Source organism: Lepisma saccharinum, chromosome 15 (genome assembly GCF_977018435.1).
Source record: "Lepisma saccharinum chromosome 15, izLepSacc3.1, whole genome shotgun sequence".
In the NCBI taxonomy this organism is placed as follows: domain Eukaryota; kingdom Metazoa; phylum Arthropoda; class Insecta; order Zygentoma; family Lepismatidae; genus Lepisma; species Lepisma saccharinum.
This window is the reverse complement of record NC_139243.1, coordinates 36177793-36191747: the sequence shown is the minus strand read 5'-3', so window position 1 is coordinate 36191747 and position 13955 is coordinate 36177793. Positions and strand designations below refer to the sequence as shown.

General features: G+C 37.3%; 1 protein-coding gene across 2 annotated transcripts in view; it reads right to left on the bottom strand.

Annotated features, from left to right (window-relative positions):
* ebo (exportin ellipsoid body open) overlaps positions 1-13955 on the bottom strand; it is a 151872-nt gene that overhangs the window by 121388 nt on the left and 16529 nt on the right. The window contains exons 1-3 of one of the 2 annotated variants that reach the window (XM_083136810.1): positions 11691-11795; positions 7588-7791; positions 5416-5613 (exon numbers count right to left, since the gene is read on the bottom strand). In XM_083136810.1, the coding sequence (XP_082992936.1) occupies positions 5416-5613; positions 7588-7791; positions 11691-11693 (405 nt within the window). In that variant the 5' untranslated portion in view covers positions 11694-11795. Of the gene's footprint in view, positions 1-5415; positions 5614-7587; positions 7792-11690; positions 11796-13955 lie in introns of those variants that run through there. The other variant, XM_083136809.1, reaches the window with a different exon arrangement.

Here is a 13955-nt window from a genome sequence, read left to right as displayed (position 1 = left end):
TGCAGTTTCCTGCCTCTGGTTGGGTCGGCATAGAAGTCAAGCCTCTCCATTTTTTCCTGGTCTTCCACCACTCCTCTCTTTCCACGGTGTTCCAATCTTGTCATCTTCTCCTAACACTCTCCACTACCTGCTCTTTCCACCAACATCTTGGTCTCCCCCTTGGGCGTATTCCCACTCATTGTGCATTGTAAGCTCTTACTGCTAGTATTTCTGCATCCATCCTCTTCATGTGTCCGAACCATCTCATCTGTGCCTGATCTATCCTGTCCTGAAGCTTCACTACACCCACTGTCTGTAGATCTCCTTATTCCTTATTCTATCCCTTCTAGTCTTCCCCAATATACTCATTAAACATTTCATCTCCACTGCCTGCATCTTTCTTTTGTCTGTCTCTGTCATTGTCCAAGTCTCTGCTCCATACGTAATTATTGGCACATAGTATGAGTTATATATTACCTTCTTGCATTTCATAGGTACATCCATGTTCCATATTAATCTTCGAATGCTTTGATATAGTCCACCACCCATTTGTCCTCTTCTGTTTAACTCCTCATCTATTCTTCCACTTCTCTCAATTATGCTTCCTAGATATTTGAAGCTCTCCACTACCCTCAATTCCGTGTCCATTTTTATTCTTGGTTCATTTTTGGCTCTGTTTATTGTTGTTATTAGCACCTTGCTCTTTTCTGCACTGAATTTCATTCCTGCTCTTCTGATTTCCTAATTCTAACTACCAAGCTGTCTCTGTACTTCTTCCCTGTTCCCCCATATTACTAAGTCATCAGCGAAAAACAGGGTCTTCATTTCTTCCTCTCCTATCTTCTTCCCCATCTCTTTGTTAATTGCATCCATTGTAATTATGAAGAGCAGTGGAGAAAGAGCACTTCCCTGTTTTAGTCCATTACTTATACTGAACCACTCTGTTCTTCCCACTAGTGTCTTCACACAGCTCTGGTTGGCCTTGTATGTGCTCTGCACTCTACACACTATCTCTTCCTCAACCCCTCTCTCTCTTAGAGACTTCCAAATCTTTGTTCTATCCATGCTGTCATATGCCTTTCCTATATCTAGGAATGCCATAATCAAATAATTTCCATACTCGTAGTGCCTTTCCTGCATTTGCCTTATGGTGAATATCAGATCTACTGTTGATCTGCCTCTTCTAAATCCATACTGTTCCTCTCTCATGTTCAGCTGTAACTTCCGTTATTCTTTTCTCTAATATTTTCTCATACACCTTTGCTGAGTGGCATATTAGTGTTATTCCTCTGTAGTCTTTACACCCTTCTTGAATATGGCAACTACTAGGGCAGATCAAAAAGTAAGTTACACCTCCCTGTATAAAACAAACAAAACACATTAGAAAGAAAATAATTATTGGACAAAAATTGAACATTTAACTTTTTTCGACATAGTCACCAAGGTATTCCAAACACTTTTTGAATCGTGTGACCAGTTTTTTGATTTCTTGTGTGTAAAAATTCCATCCAATTTCAATTGAGTTGACTTTTGTGCTCATCGGTTAACATTCGCAGCACCCAGTGAGAGCACAGTTTACTATACACCCAACTGGTCATGAATCAGCATAGACACACTATCGTATGATATGTTCAGTTCACTTGCAATCTCTCTTAATTTTCACGTTGCGGTTGGCAAGGATGATTGCATTAACACACTTCATTTTGTCAAAAGTGTTCACCGTTGCAGACTGCACAACACACACACAGGCACCATTTCCTGATCATGGGGTGTGATATTGCATTCTCACCATACATCTCAACAATTTGGCAATGGATTTCACTCTGATTATGCCTGTGTGTCCACAAAAATCGGACGACTGAGCGCAACTCAATGTTGGATGCCACCTCAGTACGACGTGCCATACTGACACGGTGACTACTCTCATATTAAAGTAGCTGCAGCATGGCTGCTTCGGGTATGGAGAGAATACATTCTGGACAGTGCTGCCACCAAGCGTGATTATTTTCTCTCTTTTAGTACAGGAACATGGCTCAGGTGTAACTGTTTTTGATTTGCCCACGTATTAGTACCTTTGTCCAGTATCTAGGCACTTCTCACTCTTGCCACACTGTTTTCAAGACTCGGTATAGCCACTGCACACCAATCACTCCTGCTTCTAGTATCATTTCCACTGGCACTTCATCTACTCCAGGTGCTGTACCTCTCTTCAGTACTTCCTTTGAATTTAAATTTGAATTTAAAAATTTTGGTGCATCAGCACTTAGGCTATTTTGCACCCGTCACATTATACAGGGTCCAGCCCCTTACCATAACTTAAATAGCATAATTTCAGTGTCGTGATACTAAATATTAAAACTTTCTGACTTTCGTTTAAAGCTGAGGCTGTAAAGGGGCACTCAGCACACACAGGGACAAAAAACAAGACAACACAAACAAAATTATACTGGCCATAGTGCCAAACGCCAGAGCCTCGTTTGTCTGCAAAATGCAGTCCAGGGTGCACTACATGGTAGTGAGGTTGACTTTTGGGTGCCTATGTGGAAGGTTACCCCTTACACCCCTTCAGTACTTCCTGAATTTGGAAAATTAATGCAATTCATAATCTGCAGAGGGACATTTTTTATATTGAAGCAGGTTTCAATAAAATATACTTGAGCAACCAACAGTGGTGAATATGTTGAAAAGTAAGATATGTGTCACTGTAACTAATACAATAAATGTCAATTACTACTGATGTTTTAATTTATAGCTAATCAGAGCTTACTTTCTGGATGTCGCTCATAAAATTGAAGCCTAATAAATTCAATAAAAATAGACAAAAAGGAACATTCAGTAGTGCTGACAGAGGAACATCGATTACTGAGGAAAGTGATATGTATTTACAATTGAATGATTAAAGTAATAACAAGTATATTAAAATATTTACCTATTTATTACTATTTTATTCCATACTCCCCACCTCCTCTGGTTGACAGCTCCAGCCCCTTATTACTTCCATACAGACAAAAACAATGATAATTCAATACATTCTTAAATGTGATATTTAGAGGTTCATCAAATGGGCCAGTCTTGTCTTGCAAGTTCATCGCATCGCATCTACAGTTCAAAGAAACATTTGTCGATAAAGACAAAATTCCCTGAATTTAACCAGTTTTCCAGGTCTGCCGCCACCCTGAATAAACATATATACCTATATTGTTGCATACCAATTGAGTACTGATTAATCTGGTGCACAACTTACCAGAATTTCTTTTGATTGTATTTTAGTTGTTTTTGTGAAACTTTTCAGTCCCTCTAGATTACTCATGAAAATGTAAGTGCACAATGAACGGATCAAGTAGACGAGAGAATGTATAAAAAAAATCATATATTACCCAAATTCCTGTCTTTATATCAAGTTAAGCTAACCACAGATGATTCTCAACTTGTTCCGGCTCTTAATTTATTTGTTGCAGTGTCACCATCTTTGTTACAAGGTGCAATCAGTAGACGCCTCATTATTTTCCTGAACCTCATCAGTGGTTTTGATCAAACATAACCTCTTGACTACCACTACGTATGGCCTGCATGCTCTCCTACCACTATGTATGGCCCGTACGTAGCTAGTACTATTGGCCGACAAGGAAATATTCTTGGAAGTAATGACCAAGAAAGTGTACAAATGCCTGTGGTTGGGAAGGACAGAAGTCTACGTGTTGCTGTACGTAATTTGAGCACGTGACCATCGCAAGCAATGAGCAAAGCACGCTCGTTAAGCCATCTGTTGCTGAAAGTACGTAACCGTGCTATTGAGGAGACCTGTGTTTTTGTTTTGTTGCAAATTTTCTAAAACAAAAGCAGAAAAATATGGAGGAGTAGGATAGTAGTTCATCGGATTATGTTCCGGAAGAAGAGGAGAGTGACTGTAGTGAGTCTGAGATTGGACATACGTGAACGATCCTTTCAGTGATGCACGTGAGAATTCATCGTGTGTTTCTTTTAAAAAAGAAGAATTATATGAATAATAGAGTTAAAAAGAAATAAGTGATTGAGATTTAGTTTATTTTACTTGGTTTTTCTGCCATTTTTAGCCAATTGCGATGATGAGGAGGAGCGATGATATGATCATATTGACGAATTGACGCTCACAAAGAACACCTATGCCCATGTGCAGTGGTGATGATTGGTTTTCAAAACCAGGGGGGAGGGGGGGCAAGGACAGTATATTTCCCTTTGTATATAAGATTTAGCATAGTGTGGCGGAAAAAGTGGTGAAAGTGGGGAGGAGCAACTGTCCCCCCTCGTCACCCTAATCGCCGCCACTGCCCAGGCGGGGATTCGAACCTGGGGGCCTGTTCATCGTAGCTCGCTGTTATAACCAATCCGCAGCGGAGGTCAGCATTAAAAAGAAATAAATACTAAGTGACGATCATGTTATCCATTTCTTAAATGTGACTGTTATTGAAGTATTATGGTCGTGGGATCCTGCTCTCTATCTACAGGCTGGGATTCAAGGGGTTAATAAGCATTACTTATTATCTCTAAGAGTTACATAAATAGGGTTGAGATTATAGGTTGTCTGAAATTGCTCAATTTATTGGAGCACATGCCCACATTTCATATGAATAACAAGGATGAAAACCTGCTCATACAAGGAGCAATTACTTGCAAGTGAGTACTTGTTCAAGTGGAAAGCATGTGCTCTCACATTGATATGAATGAAAAAGATCATTTAAAAAGATGCTTAAATATACACACAAGTGCATGTGAGTTCAAAACTAAACACATGCTCACTTCTCAAGAACACCTGCACATTTCTATTAATATAACAAAATACCAGTTTGACCTGATATTTCGGAATCCTACTGATAACAAATACTTATCGCTGGTCAAACCACAAAATTTCACACTTCTGCTAGTGAAGAGCTATAACGAAAGAATATGTTAGGGACAGATTAGGTGATTATGACATACAAAGATAGGGCCACAATGACTGCCACTGAGAGCATACACTGCTCAAGAAGTGGGGAAAATACCAACATCAACCCAGCCTGTATATGATGATATTTAACATTAAAGGAAGACTTGTAAGAAAGTGATAAAAATATATATGAAAGTGGGAAAGTTGATGTAGAATGCATTTGTTCTGTTGAAATGGAAAATGAAGAGCCTTTTCAAAGGCTGTTCAATCTCACTGTTTACTTTCTGAGTATACAAACTTGATTCTATTTTATAATAGTAATTAATGTTCAGTTTTATCAATTAGAGACAGAAGAAACAAATTCTAAAATACATCCCAGATTGTTCGCAGCAAAACATCAAACAGAATTATTACTATTTTGTTTCATGCTATACTTCTGTTTCAATTCCTGCCAAATAATTACATATTTAAAATGAGAGTATATATGAATTTCAACCTACTACTCCACATAAGGATTGAAAATCAGAGCTTACCTGAATTACATTTGTAAAAAAGTCTGGATAAAAATGAGGCCAGTCATGTCGTGCAATATCCACTATAAGTTTTACTAATTTGTTACGGATAAAATTTGGTGCTTCTTTTTGAGTTTCTAAAAGAAACTGATATAAAGTAGATTTTAACTCTGCTCTCTCCTCGGACATCAATCCAATCCATTGTTTATTTATTATCCTCTGTAAACAAAAATTGCACATAGCAAGATTATTAATGTAAATCTTATAATAAATTAACAAGAAATCATGCAATATAAATCTTCAAGAAATTATTATTTTTATCAAATACTGGATTACGGAAAAATATTTGAATATTGCATAAAATGAAAATGAAGGATCTAATGTGTATAAAATGTTATACACTTACAAGGTCTGTTCAAAGAGAAAGAAAACTTTTTTAAAATTATTTTTGTTTATCAATTTTGGTGTTTCTTCCACCATCAGACTGTGTTCTGTTTTGTGTTTTATGGAAAAGCTTGTAGGTTCCGTAGCAAATTTTCTTTAATGTCTTCTATTCTCTAGGGTGAATTCCATCCTTGGTGAGATCCTTGTGGGGTCTCACAGTTGTGTTTAGTTTCATCTTGTCATTGTCAGTGAGTAGCATTCATGATTTGTTTGCCCATGCTTCAAGGCTCAGAAAATTGCCGCAGGCATGAACACAACCTCGCTTGAACACTTGTAGATTGGAAATGAAACAGCACAGAGTGGCACAACAAATGGAATATTACTTCCAAAGAATCCCACTAAATGCAGTGACAGTAGCAGAATCAGTTTCTTTTCGGACAGACCTCATATATCTAAAATGAATGTTAGCAGTGTGCTAATTGTTCCAACAAGATAATTTAGTAATTCTTAATTTTGTACATGTATATTCACAAATTGCAGACTGGAAATGAAACAATGTAATAAAGTGATGCAACAAATAGAAAATTACTTCTAAAGAATAACACCAGTGAACATTGATACATTGGAATGCCATGGTAGATCAGCATTTGCTGAACCTTGTCCAAGAATAAAGACTACTGAATTGAAAAATTGATGTTATTTCAAAAGTTCAGTTTCTTTTTGGACAGACCTCATACAGGGTAGGCAGCATTTGTAGCGTAATTTGTGTAGGAAATGACGATGATGCTGTCAGAAGTGTCGATATATTGTGCATGAATTGCCACTTGCAGTAGACTGTGATCCAGCTCATGTTTAGTGTTAGTGTCATTCTGTGCGCTGTGATGAGTTTCTTGCAACAGAGCTTTTCACAGAAATTGATTACTCGTTACGGCGACATCCCATGGGCAACTCAGTCCCTGGATGAGTCCTCTCCGAACTTCCATTTATAGGGTTTCCTTAAGCAAGAAATATTCCAAACACGTCCTGAACTGAAGGATCGCATCAGAGATGTCATTACCAGTATCCTGACAAACATGTTAGAATGAGTAATACAGCCCCAAAATGCCTCTTGGAAGAATGTGTTGGGCACTGTGACAATCAATGGCCAGGGTCATATTCAAACATTACTGCTAAATGGCATTTATTTCTGTACAATTAGGCACTAAGGTCATTCAATAAAAATACTTTTCTCTGGATATAACTGTGACTTTAAATTATGCTATGAACACTGCTCCGCCCTGTACATGCAACTATTCTTCACAGAATCACAGTTGTCACTGACATTACTTTTTTCTCTGCCTTATAACATCTCTGTTTGCAAGGTGAAGTTCTAGAGTTTGACTCCTGCCCCTTATATCATGTTGTAGCATATCCTACTTCAAGTTTTTCCTTTAAAGAAGGACTTCATAGGTTTTTTTCAAGAGATATTCACTCTCCAGAAGGCAACACCTGCACTGATTGGTTGCAATGTCTGCCTTTGGCATGTTGAAAAAACAAATGTTATTTTCAAACAGAAAATACAGTGTGGCCCAAACAAAACTATACCCAAACGTTATTACCATCTTTGTGTTCGGTAGAGTTTTGTTTGGGTCACATAACGGTCAGTTGAAACCATGAAATTGTACTACAGAGCTTGTAGCATCATAATTGCAACCTGTTACATCTTGAGATCATCTACATGCTGTGAAAGTTTGCTAGGACATCCTGTAGATATTTACACAGGCATAACAGATAATACAATATGGTTGAAAAATATGTTTCAAAACTCACCTCAATAGTTGTCAGACAGTACATGCATACATAATGGTTGGAAGTATGTATCATAAAATACAAACAATGTTTCCATGCTCCCCTCTGTCCACTAAAATTCTGAAGCAAATTTTCAATCTCTCTCTTCTTCTCATTTCCAGTCTCAGGAGCAAAGAATTCGTTCATCAATGACTCCAGCGCAGCCAATGATTCTGCATTCGCTGCCTGCAAAGCATTAAAACAAAATCACAAATATAAATAATCCTTGTGTTACCTTCATATTACAAACATGTCCAAAATCCACACCTTTCTATACAATAGCAATTAATTTAATGTTACTCGGCCACATTTTTCCTTATCTGTGTTAGCCCCTACTGGCAGGAAGGTTGCAAGCACTCACTCTCCAAATGTGCAGTGACACAGCAATTTACATTTCCAAGCCATTAAGTAAGAAAAGCAATGTCGTGCCATCTGATATTGGTAGTCCTAGCCTGTCGATTGTTGTGCACTGCAGTTGCATTACTAAGGATGAATTCTTTAGCCAGGAATGAATGTTAGTGAAGAGTTAATCTTATAATTATGCCCAAATTAACCACAACGCTCAAAAAAATTGTGACATAATGTGATATTTACAGAAGCGAATGGATTGCCAGGAAATGAGGGGAAAGCAAAAAAAATTTTGGGCTGTCAAGTCGAAGTGTTTTATATTAAACAAGAGGGGAAAAAGTATACAGCAGCACTGTTACAAAATAAGCCAAGACAACCGAGGTGTATATGAGTGCAGTGCGAATCAGATGCAGGCAACTAGCCGCATCTGCTTTATTAATTCAGAGTATACAAATTCACAAGAAAATTTACCGTACTTGTACACAACATGAGATACATATAAGAGGTTGGGTACATGGCACACCCGACATTGTAAACATTGTACAACAGCCACGTAATCACAAAATACATGAACTCTATAGTGAGCCAAGATTAACAAGGCAACTAACAGCTAAAAACTCCATATAGAATATGGGAAACTCCTCCTGCCACGAATACACAAACAAGAGTTCACCATTTGTAAATACAGCTGCAATGCTGGAAGGAGTTGCGTCGGTATACACATACATATTAGGCACAAAGGAATTGTATAAAAGAAATGGTTGTGACTGAATGCTTCTTAAGCTGTCAAGGGCCCATTTAGGGCAAACATTGAGTAGGGCATATGCCAATGGAAATGTCACATTTGTTGTGGCATGCACTCATGTGAGGAAGCCAAAGAGAACAGAATGTGCAGTGTATCCTGAGGAAAAATATGGTCCCATTCCTGTATGGTGGCTTCGGTGAGCTATCGGAGGATGTCTGTGGTGGGTTGGGACAATTGATGATAGGTTTCTTCAGGAGTGTCAATGCACTTGAGGTTGGGGAATAAGCTGTCCATGGCTGCGATGGATTCTGTGCTCCTGTTCCTGCAGGAACTGGGTGGTGATAAGGGAACAGTGCATCCACACAATGTGCAACAATTTTTTTGAGTACTGTACATTAAATTAAGTTACAGAATTGTATGTGTTGTGAACATTATATGTTGACAGTTCAGAACCACTGTCACTTTATTTTTATTATCACTGATGGTGGACATCATCTTCTCCATTTGTAAGCATGAGCAGTAACTTTTAGTTCTAGGACAATGGAACAAAATCTGACACAATTGTATGTGTGTATAATATCCTAAAAATTATTCCTTCATAATAAATTTTAAGCTCAAAATTTTGTATCTCAAATCGCTGCAAATGTCATTTTCAGATAATTTTTCGAGGGAGCACTTTAAAAATTTTGGGTCTGAGACCCAGGTGGTTTAAGAGATATGGTCTGCAAAACTTGTGAAAAATTCAATAACTTGGATTAAGTAAGGTATGCCTAATTTCATTTTATATTGACGTACTTTGTGATGTAATGCTGTAAACTGTAATTTGGTATTTAAAAATACAGTATTACAAACTAATCATGAAATGGATCTGAGGGCGATTAGAAGTAAATTTACAAAATATTGTAACCTATTTCGTATGTTTGCTTAACAGCATTGAAATTTCTTCACCTAGTGATTCTGAAATACTGTGTGAACATCCAGCTGCTATAAATAATTCTGAGTGGTTGAGTTTTCTAAGCATATCTGTCATTAGCACTCATATTCTATCTTTATATGACATCTTGAATGACGTTGCAGGTTCACATGGGTGGTAGAAGCTACATTTGCCCATCATAGAATTGTAATTATTCAGGTCACAAACAAGCATATCAATCAGGGTTCTGTAGTTGATGTTAAGCATTGCTCCATAGACCACAAGCTTAACATTTTGATCAGTACAAACACAACATACTATGGCTTCATGAGGATGTTGCAATAACGATATAAACTTTAATCCTCCAATTTTACATTCTGGATTTCTTTCTTGGAACTACACAAAGAGTTCATTCAGATTGCAAGGAAGGCTTTTGCTTATGAACTTTCATATATGTGTATGTATCCACGTACATGTTTATTTTATTTTATTAATATTTCTGACCATTGTCACTATTCACAACAGAACTTTTACTAGTCCACTTTGTAGGCTTCCAGTCTGCGCTGACATGCGATGGCCACTAAGTGCGCAGCTGTGTAACATGCCACTGCTTGGTGTTGCTTGCTTAAGTAGTGGAAGCCAGATGTGGTGGGACTGACTGTTATCAATATTTAGTTCATGGGGGAAATGAATAATGGAATGTGTTTCCTTGATATTTGTGTTGATTTATTTGCTTTATTTTACTTCACTTCTTGTGCCACTTTTGAATGAGTGATGATATGATGAAATTGATGAATGGACACTCACAAACATTCATGCCCAAGCCAGGATTCAAACCCGGGACTCCTGGCATCGTAGTGCAATGTGCTAACCACTCCACCATCGAGGGCTGCTGGCTTGATATCTGTGTTAACTGGGCGTTTCTCTACATGTTTAGTGGACACTTTCTTAATTTGGTGGTTTGCTGTAACCGATATGTTGAGCTAAGCCAGTGGTGGGTTGGTTATTTTTTGGCATTGGGTAAGGGCTGTTGGATTCTTTCATTGATTGATCTACCAATCTGCATTTCACTGACACTCCACATCGTACACTAGTATGTTATCCAGTGGATCAACGAAGTATTGTTTATGCTTGCTAATTCTACCTGCTACTTTGGAATTGGGTTTGTGTGCTATGGTAATATTGAAGAATCAAAGGGCTTTGGGAAGATGGTTGGAGGTGGAGGGGTGGTAGGGAAGGCAATCCATTTCTTTTTATCCTTGGTGTCTAGCCTGTGGTGGTTGAGTCTCAGCGTTACTGCACCATGTGAATAGTTGGTGTACCATGTATCCATTTTTGATTCCCAGTAACGTAATTGTGGCTACTTCTTCTTGGATATCTTTCTCCATGGAGAAGGCTCTTCTAAAAAAGTTGAGCCATATGGTGGCATTTTGTTTTGGTGGATGGATGGATAGAGCATGGATGTACTGGTTTCCTGTATACTGTGGTGTCAAATCTGCTGTAGCAGTGCTTCCTTGAACTTGTGGACTATTCATACCAAAGGAAAGAGGGCTGACCATTTAGCTAGGTAGGAATTAATCTCACTAATATACAAAGAAGAAATTTGAGAGTAACACATTTGGAACCATTAAAGAATTTTGAAGTAACGAGTTTAACTGTAATGGTAAATAAGAGAGCAATCAGGCTGAGGTAAAAACAAAATAGTGGAAGGTCGAATGTAAGTTTCTCAGGGGGACCAAGCTGAAAAACTTTCAATAGGAAAATGTAAACTGACGAAAATTTTCTAACATTTTGTTATGTTGGGATGATCAAGGTTGAATGTATACTGCAAGAAAATGTAAAATCCGGGAACATAAAATAGGGTTCTACTGTATTAGTTTATGAAAAGATTTCTCTGGAATCAACCTTTGGAGTTTTCTCAAAACTGTAACTTTAACAATGATGGTTTCTACCCATAAGTATGTAAGAAATTGTTTGCTGCAGCTTCCAAATTCTGAATAAATTCTTCATTAACTTTCTCAAAGAAAAAAAAAAGGATTAGTTTTAATAATCACATTTACATCTGTTGTAAAAACTCACCATTTTTCCAGGAATGTTATAACCTGCAGTGCAGAATGCTAGTCTCTACATAAGATGTCATTTTATTGTGTTACTTTGGCTACATACCACTACAGATGATAGCCTGAAAAAAAAAAAACAATGATCAACACTAACATAATAAAGTTTTCATAAAAAATTACATGTATGGGTGAAGAAGAGAAACTAATTCTCTTGTTATCAGTGTCTATGGGGATTTGGGGATGCCCCCCTCCAATATTTTGGCAAATGGGAAATCAAGGGATAGGCTACACTGACTTGGGACAAAAAACACATTCCAATCCACAACATATTTTTACAAATCAATTAAAACACCGAGAAGTTATTAGTTTACTGAATTCTGATGCACCAGAATTGAATTCTGCAATTTTTTTGTGCGCGAATATAAAACCAAGGTACAAACAAACCTTTCTGAATTAAACAAACAGCCAAGGTCACACCCCACATATGGGATTGTCTCTGTGTGTCTTACAACTTTGCTTTTGATGTCCCTGGGTAATAAAATTTTGAAATTTACAAATCTACCAGAACATTCTAATTGACTCAGTGCATGTAACGTGAGAGAATGTGTAGTAGATTCATGAATCTGAAAGAACCATCTAGAATGTTGTAGAATGTGCACACAAGAATATTCCAGAATGCTGCAAGATGTTGCGGAACATACAATAACTTTCTAGAATGTCTATTCATTTCTCCTCCAAGATGAAGTACAAAGGTTTCACTGGAGCAACACATACACAATTCATCCTATTGCATTCTATTTATTTGGCTCATATTAGAGTTGCAACAAAGCTGGCTTTTTGGAACGTACTTTTTTTCCCAATAAAAAGCAGGATCTTTTGGAAAACAACTGGAAATTTTGGCTTTCTACAGGGTTCCCACGTCAACTCTAAATGCATTTTCATTGAGTTTTCCAGAATCAGCACATTTCTTCCAGAGTACTCAATACCCAGTACATTACTATTCTAAATATATTTTACAATGGCCTATGGTGCATCTGTTTTATCAGCAATATTACCGATCTCATATATTTATAAACAATCTGTAATTTAATGCAATATTCTGCACTCTTGTTTTTTTTTTATTATTTTATGAATAAGAACATGTAATTAATGTTATGGTTTTGCAAAGTAAACGTCTAAATAGGTAGTTCCTTTAAAAAGGCAAAACCCAGCACAATCACCCGGTTATGTACATTAATTAAGGAGGTGAATGAACCATTCATCGAACATTCAAGGAGCACTTCAATTTCAATTTTGCTTTATTAAAGGGCAAGGTTCAGCCTGCGGCTGTTCTACCACCTAACCCCACTTTCATTGCAATTTTATATCAGATCAGTAGGCCTATTAGTAAATTTTTGTGTAGTACTTTATCAGTATCAGCCAATATCAAAACAAATCAAAGAATAAAATGATATCTTTATGCACTTAATTAAGGAGTAAGGTTTTTATGGGAATTTTCACACTTTCTTTACAGCACACAAAATAAGCCCAAGATGAAAGTTACGCTCTATAATTAGAAGAAACATTATGAATTGTTTTCGTTGACCTTGTAAGAATAAATTTCACATTTCTTTTTTACAATATCGGCAATCCTGTACAGTGCACCACTGAGGGTTCAAATTTTACATATGTACATTACTGTACCATCCTACAACATTTCATGAAAATCTGAGACGATAGGGTTGGAAGCTGTGATGACATAATGATTCCTAATCAACTGTTTCCATGGGCTTCTTCAAATAACAAACATCAGCTTTGAATATGTGACTATTGAAGAATGCCAAATTGAAAAGAAAATGTTGGAAGGGTGTCAAAAAAGAAGCAAATGAGTACTGCTTGACTCCTACAAGGTTTCAGGCACGAAAATGAAGGAGTGGGTTGGCATCATCTTAGTATGAGTCACCAATCAGTTGTCCAGTTTAGATTTTCCAAAGATCTGACGTACCTTGCCACCCTCAACTGGAATACCTGATTCCATTCAATTCAACATCCAAATGCGCATAAAAACACCTCAAGTAAACAAAATTTGCAAGGTAGACATTTTAGGTACGATTAAGCAAAATAAGCACAAACCTTCAAAATAGACATAGGCTATATAGCCTACACACTATAAAAATGTGTTTTCAGCTAGAAATACCATGAAACAGTGTTGCACCGCATAACCAATTAGACAATTAGAGTGTCAAACCATGCAGAGTCAAAAAGTACAGCAAAATAGAAGGGGCGGACCCCTCTCCGATTTTCT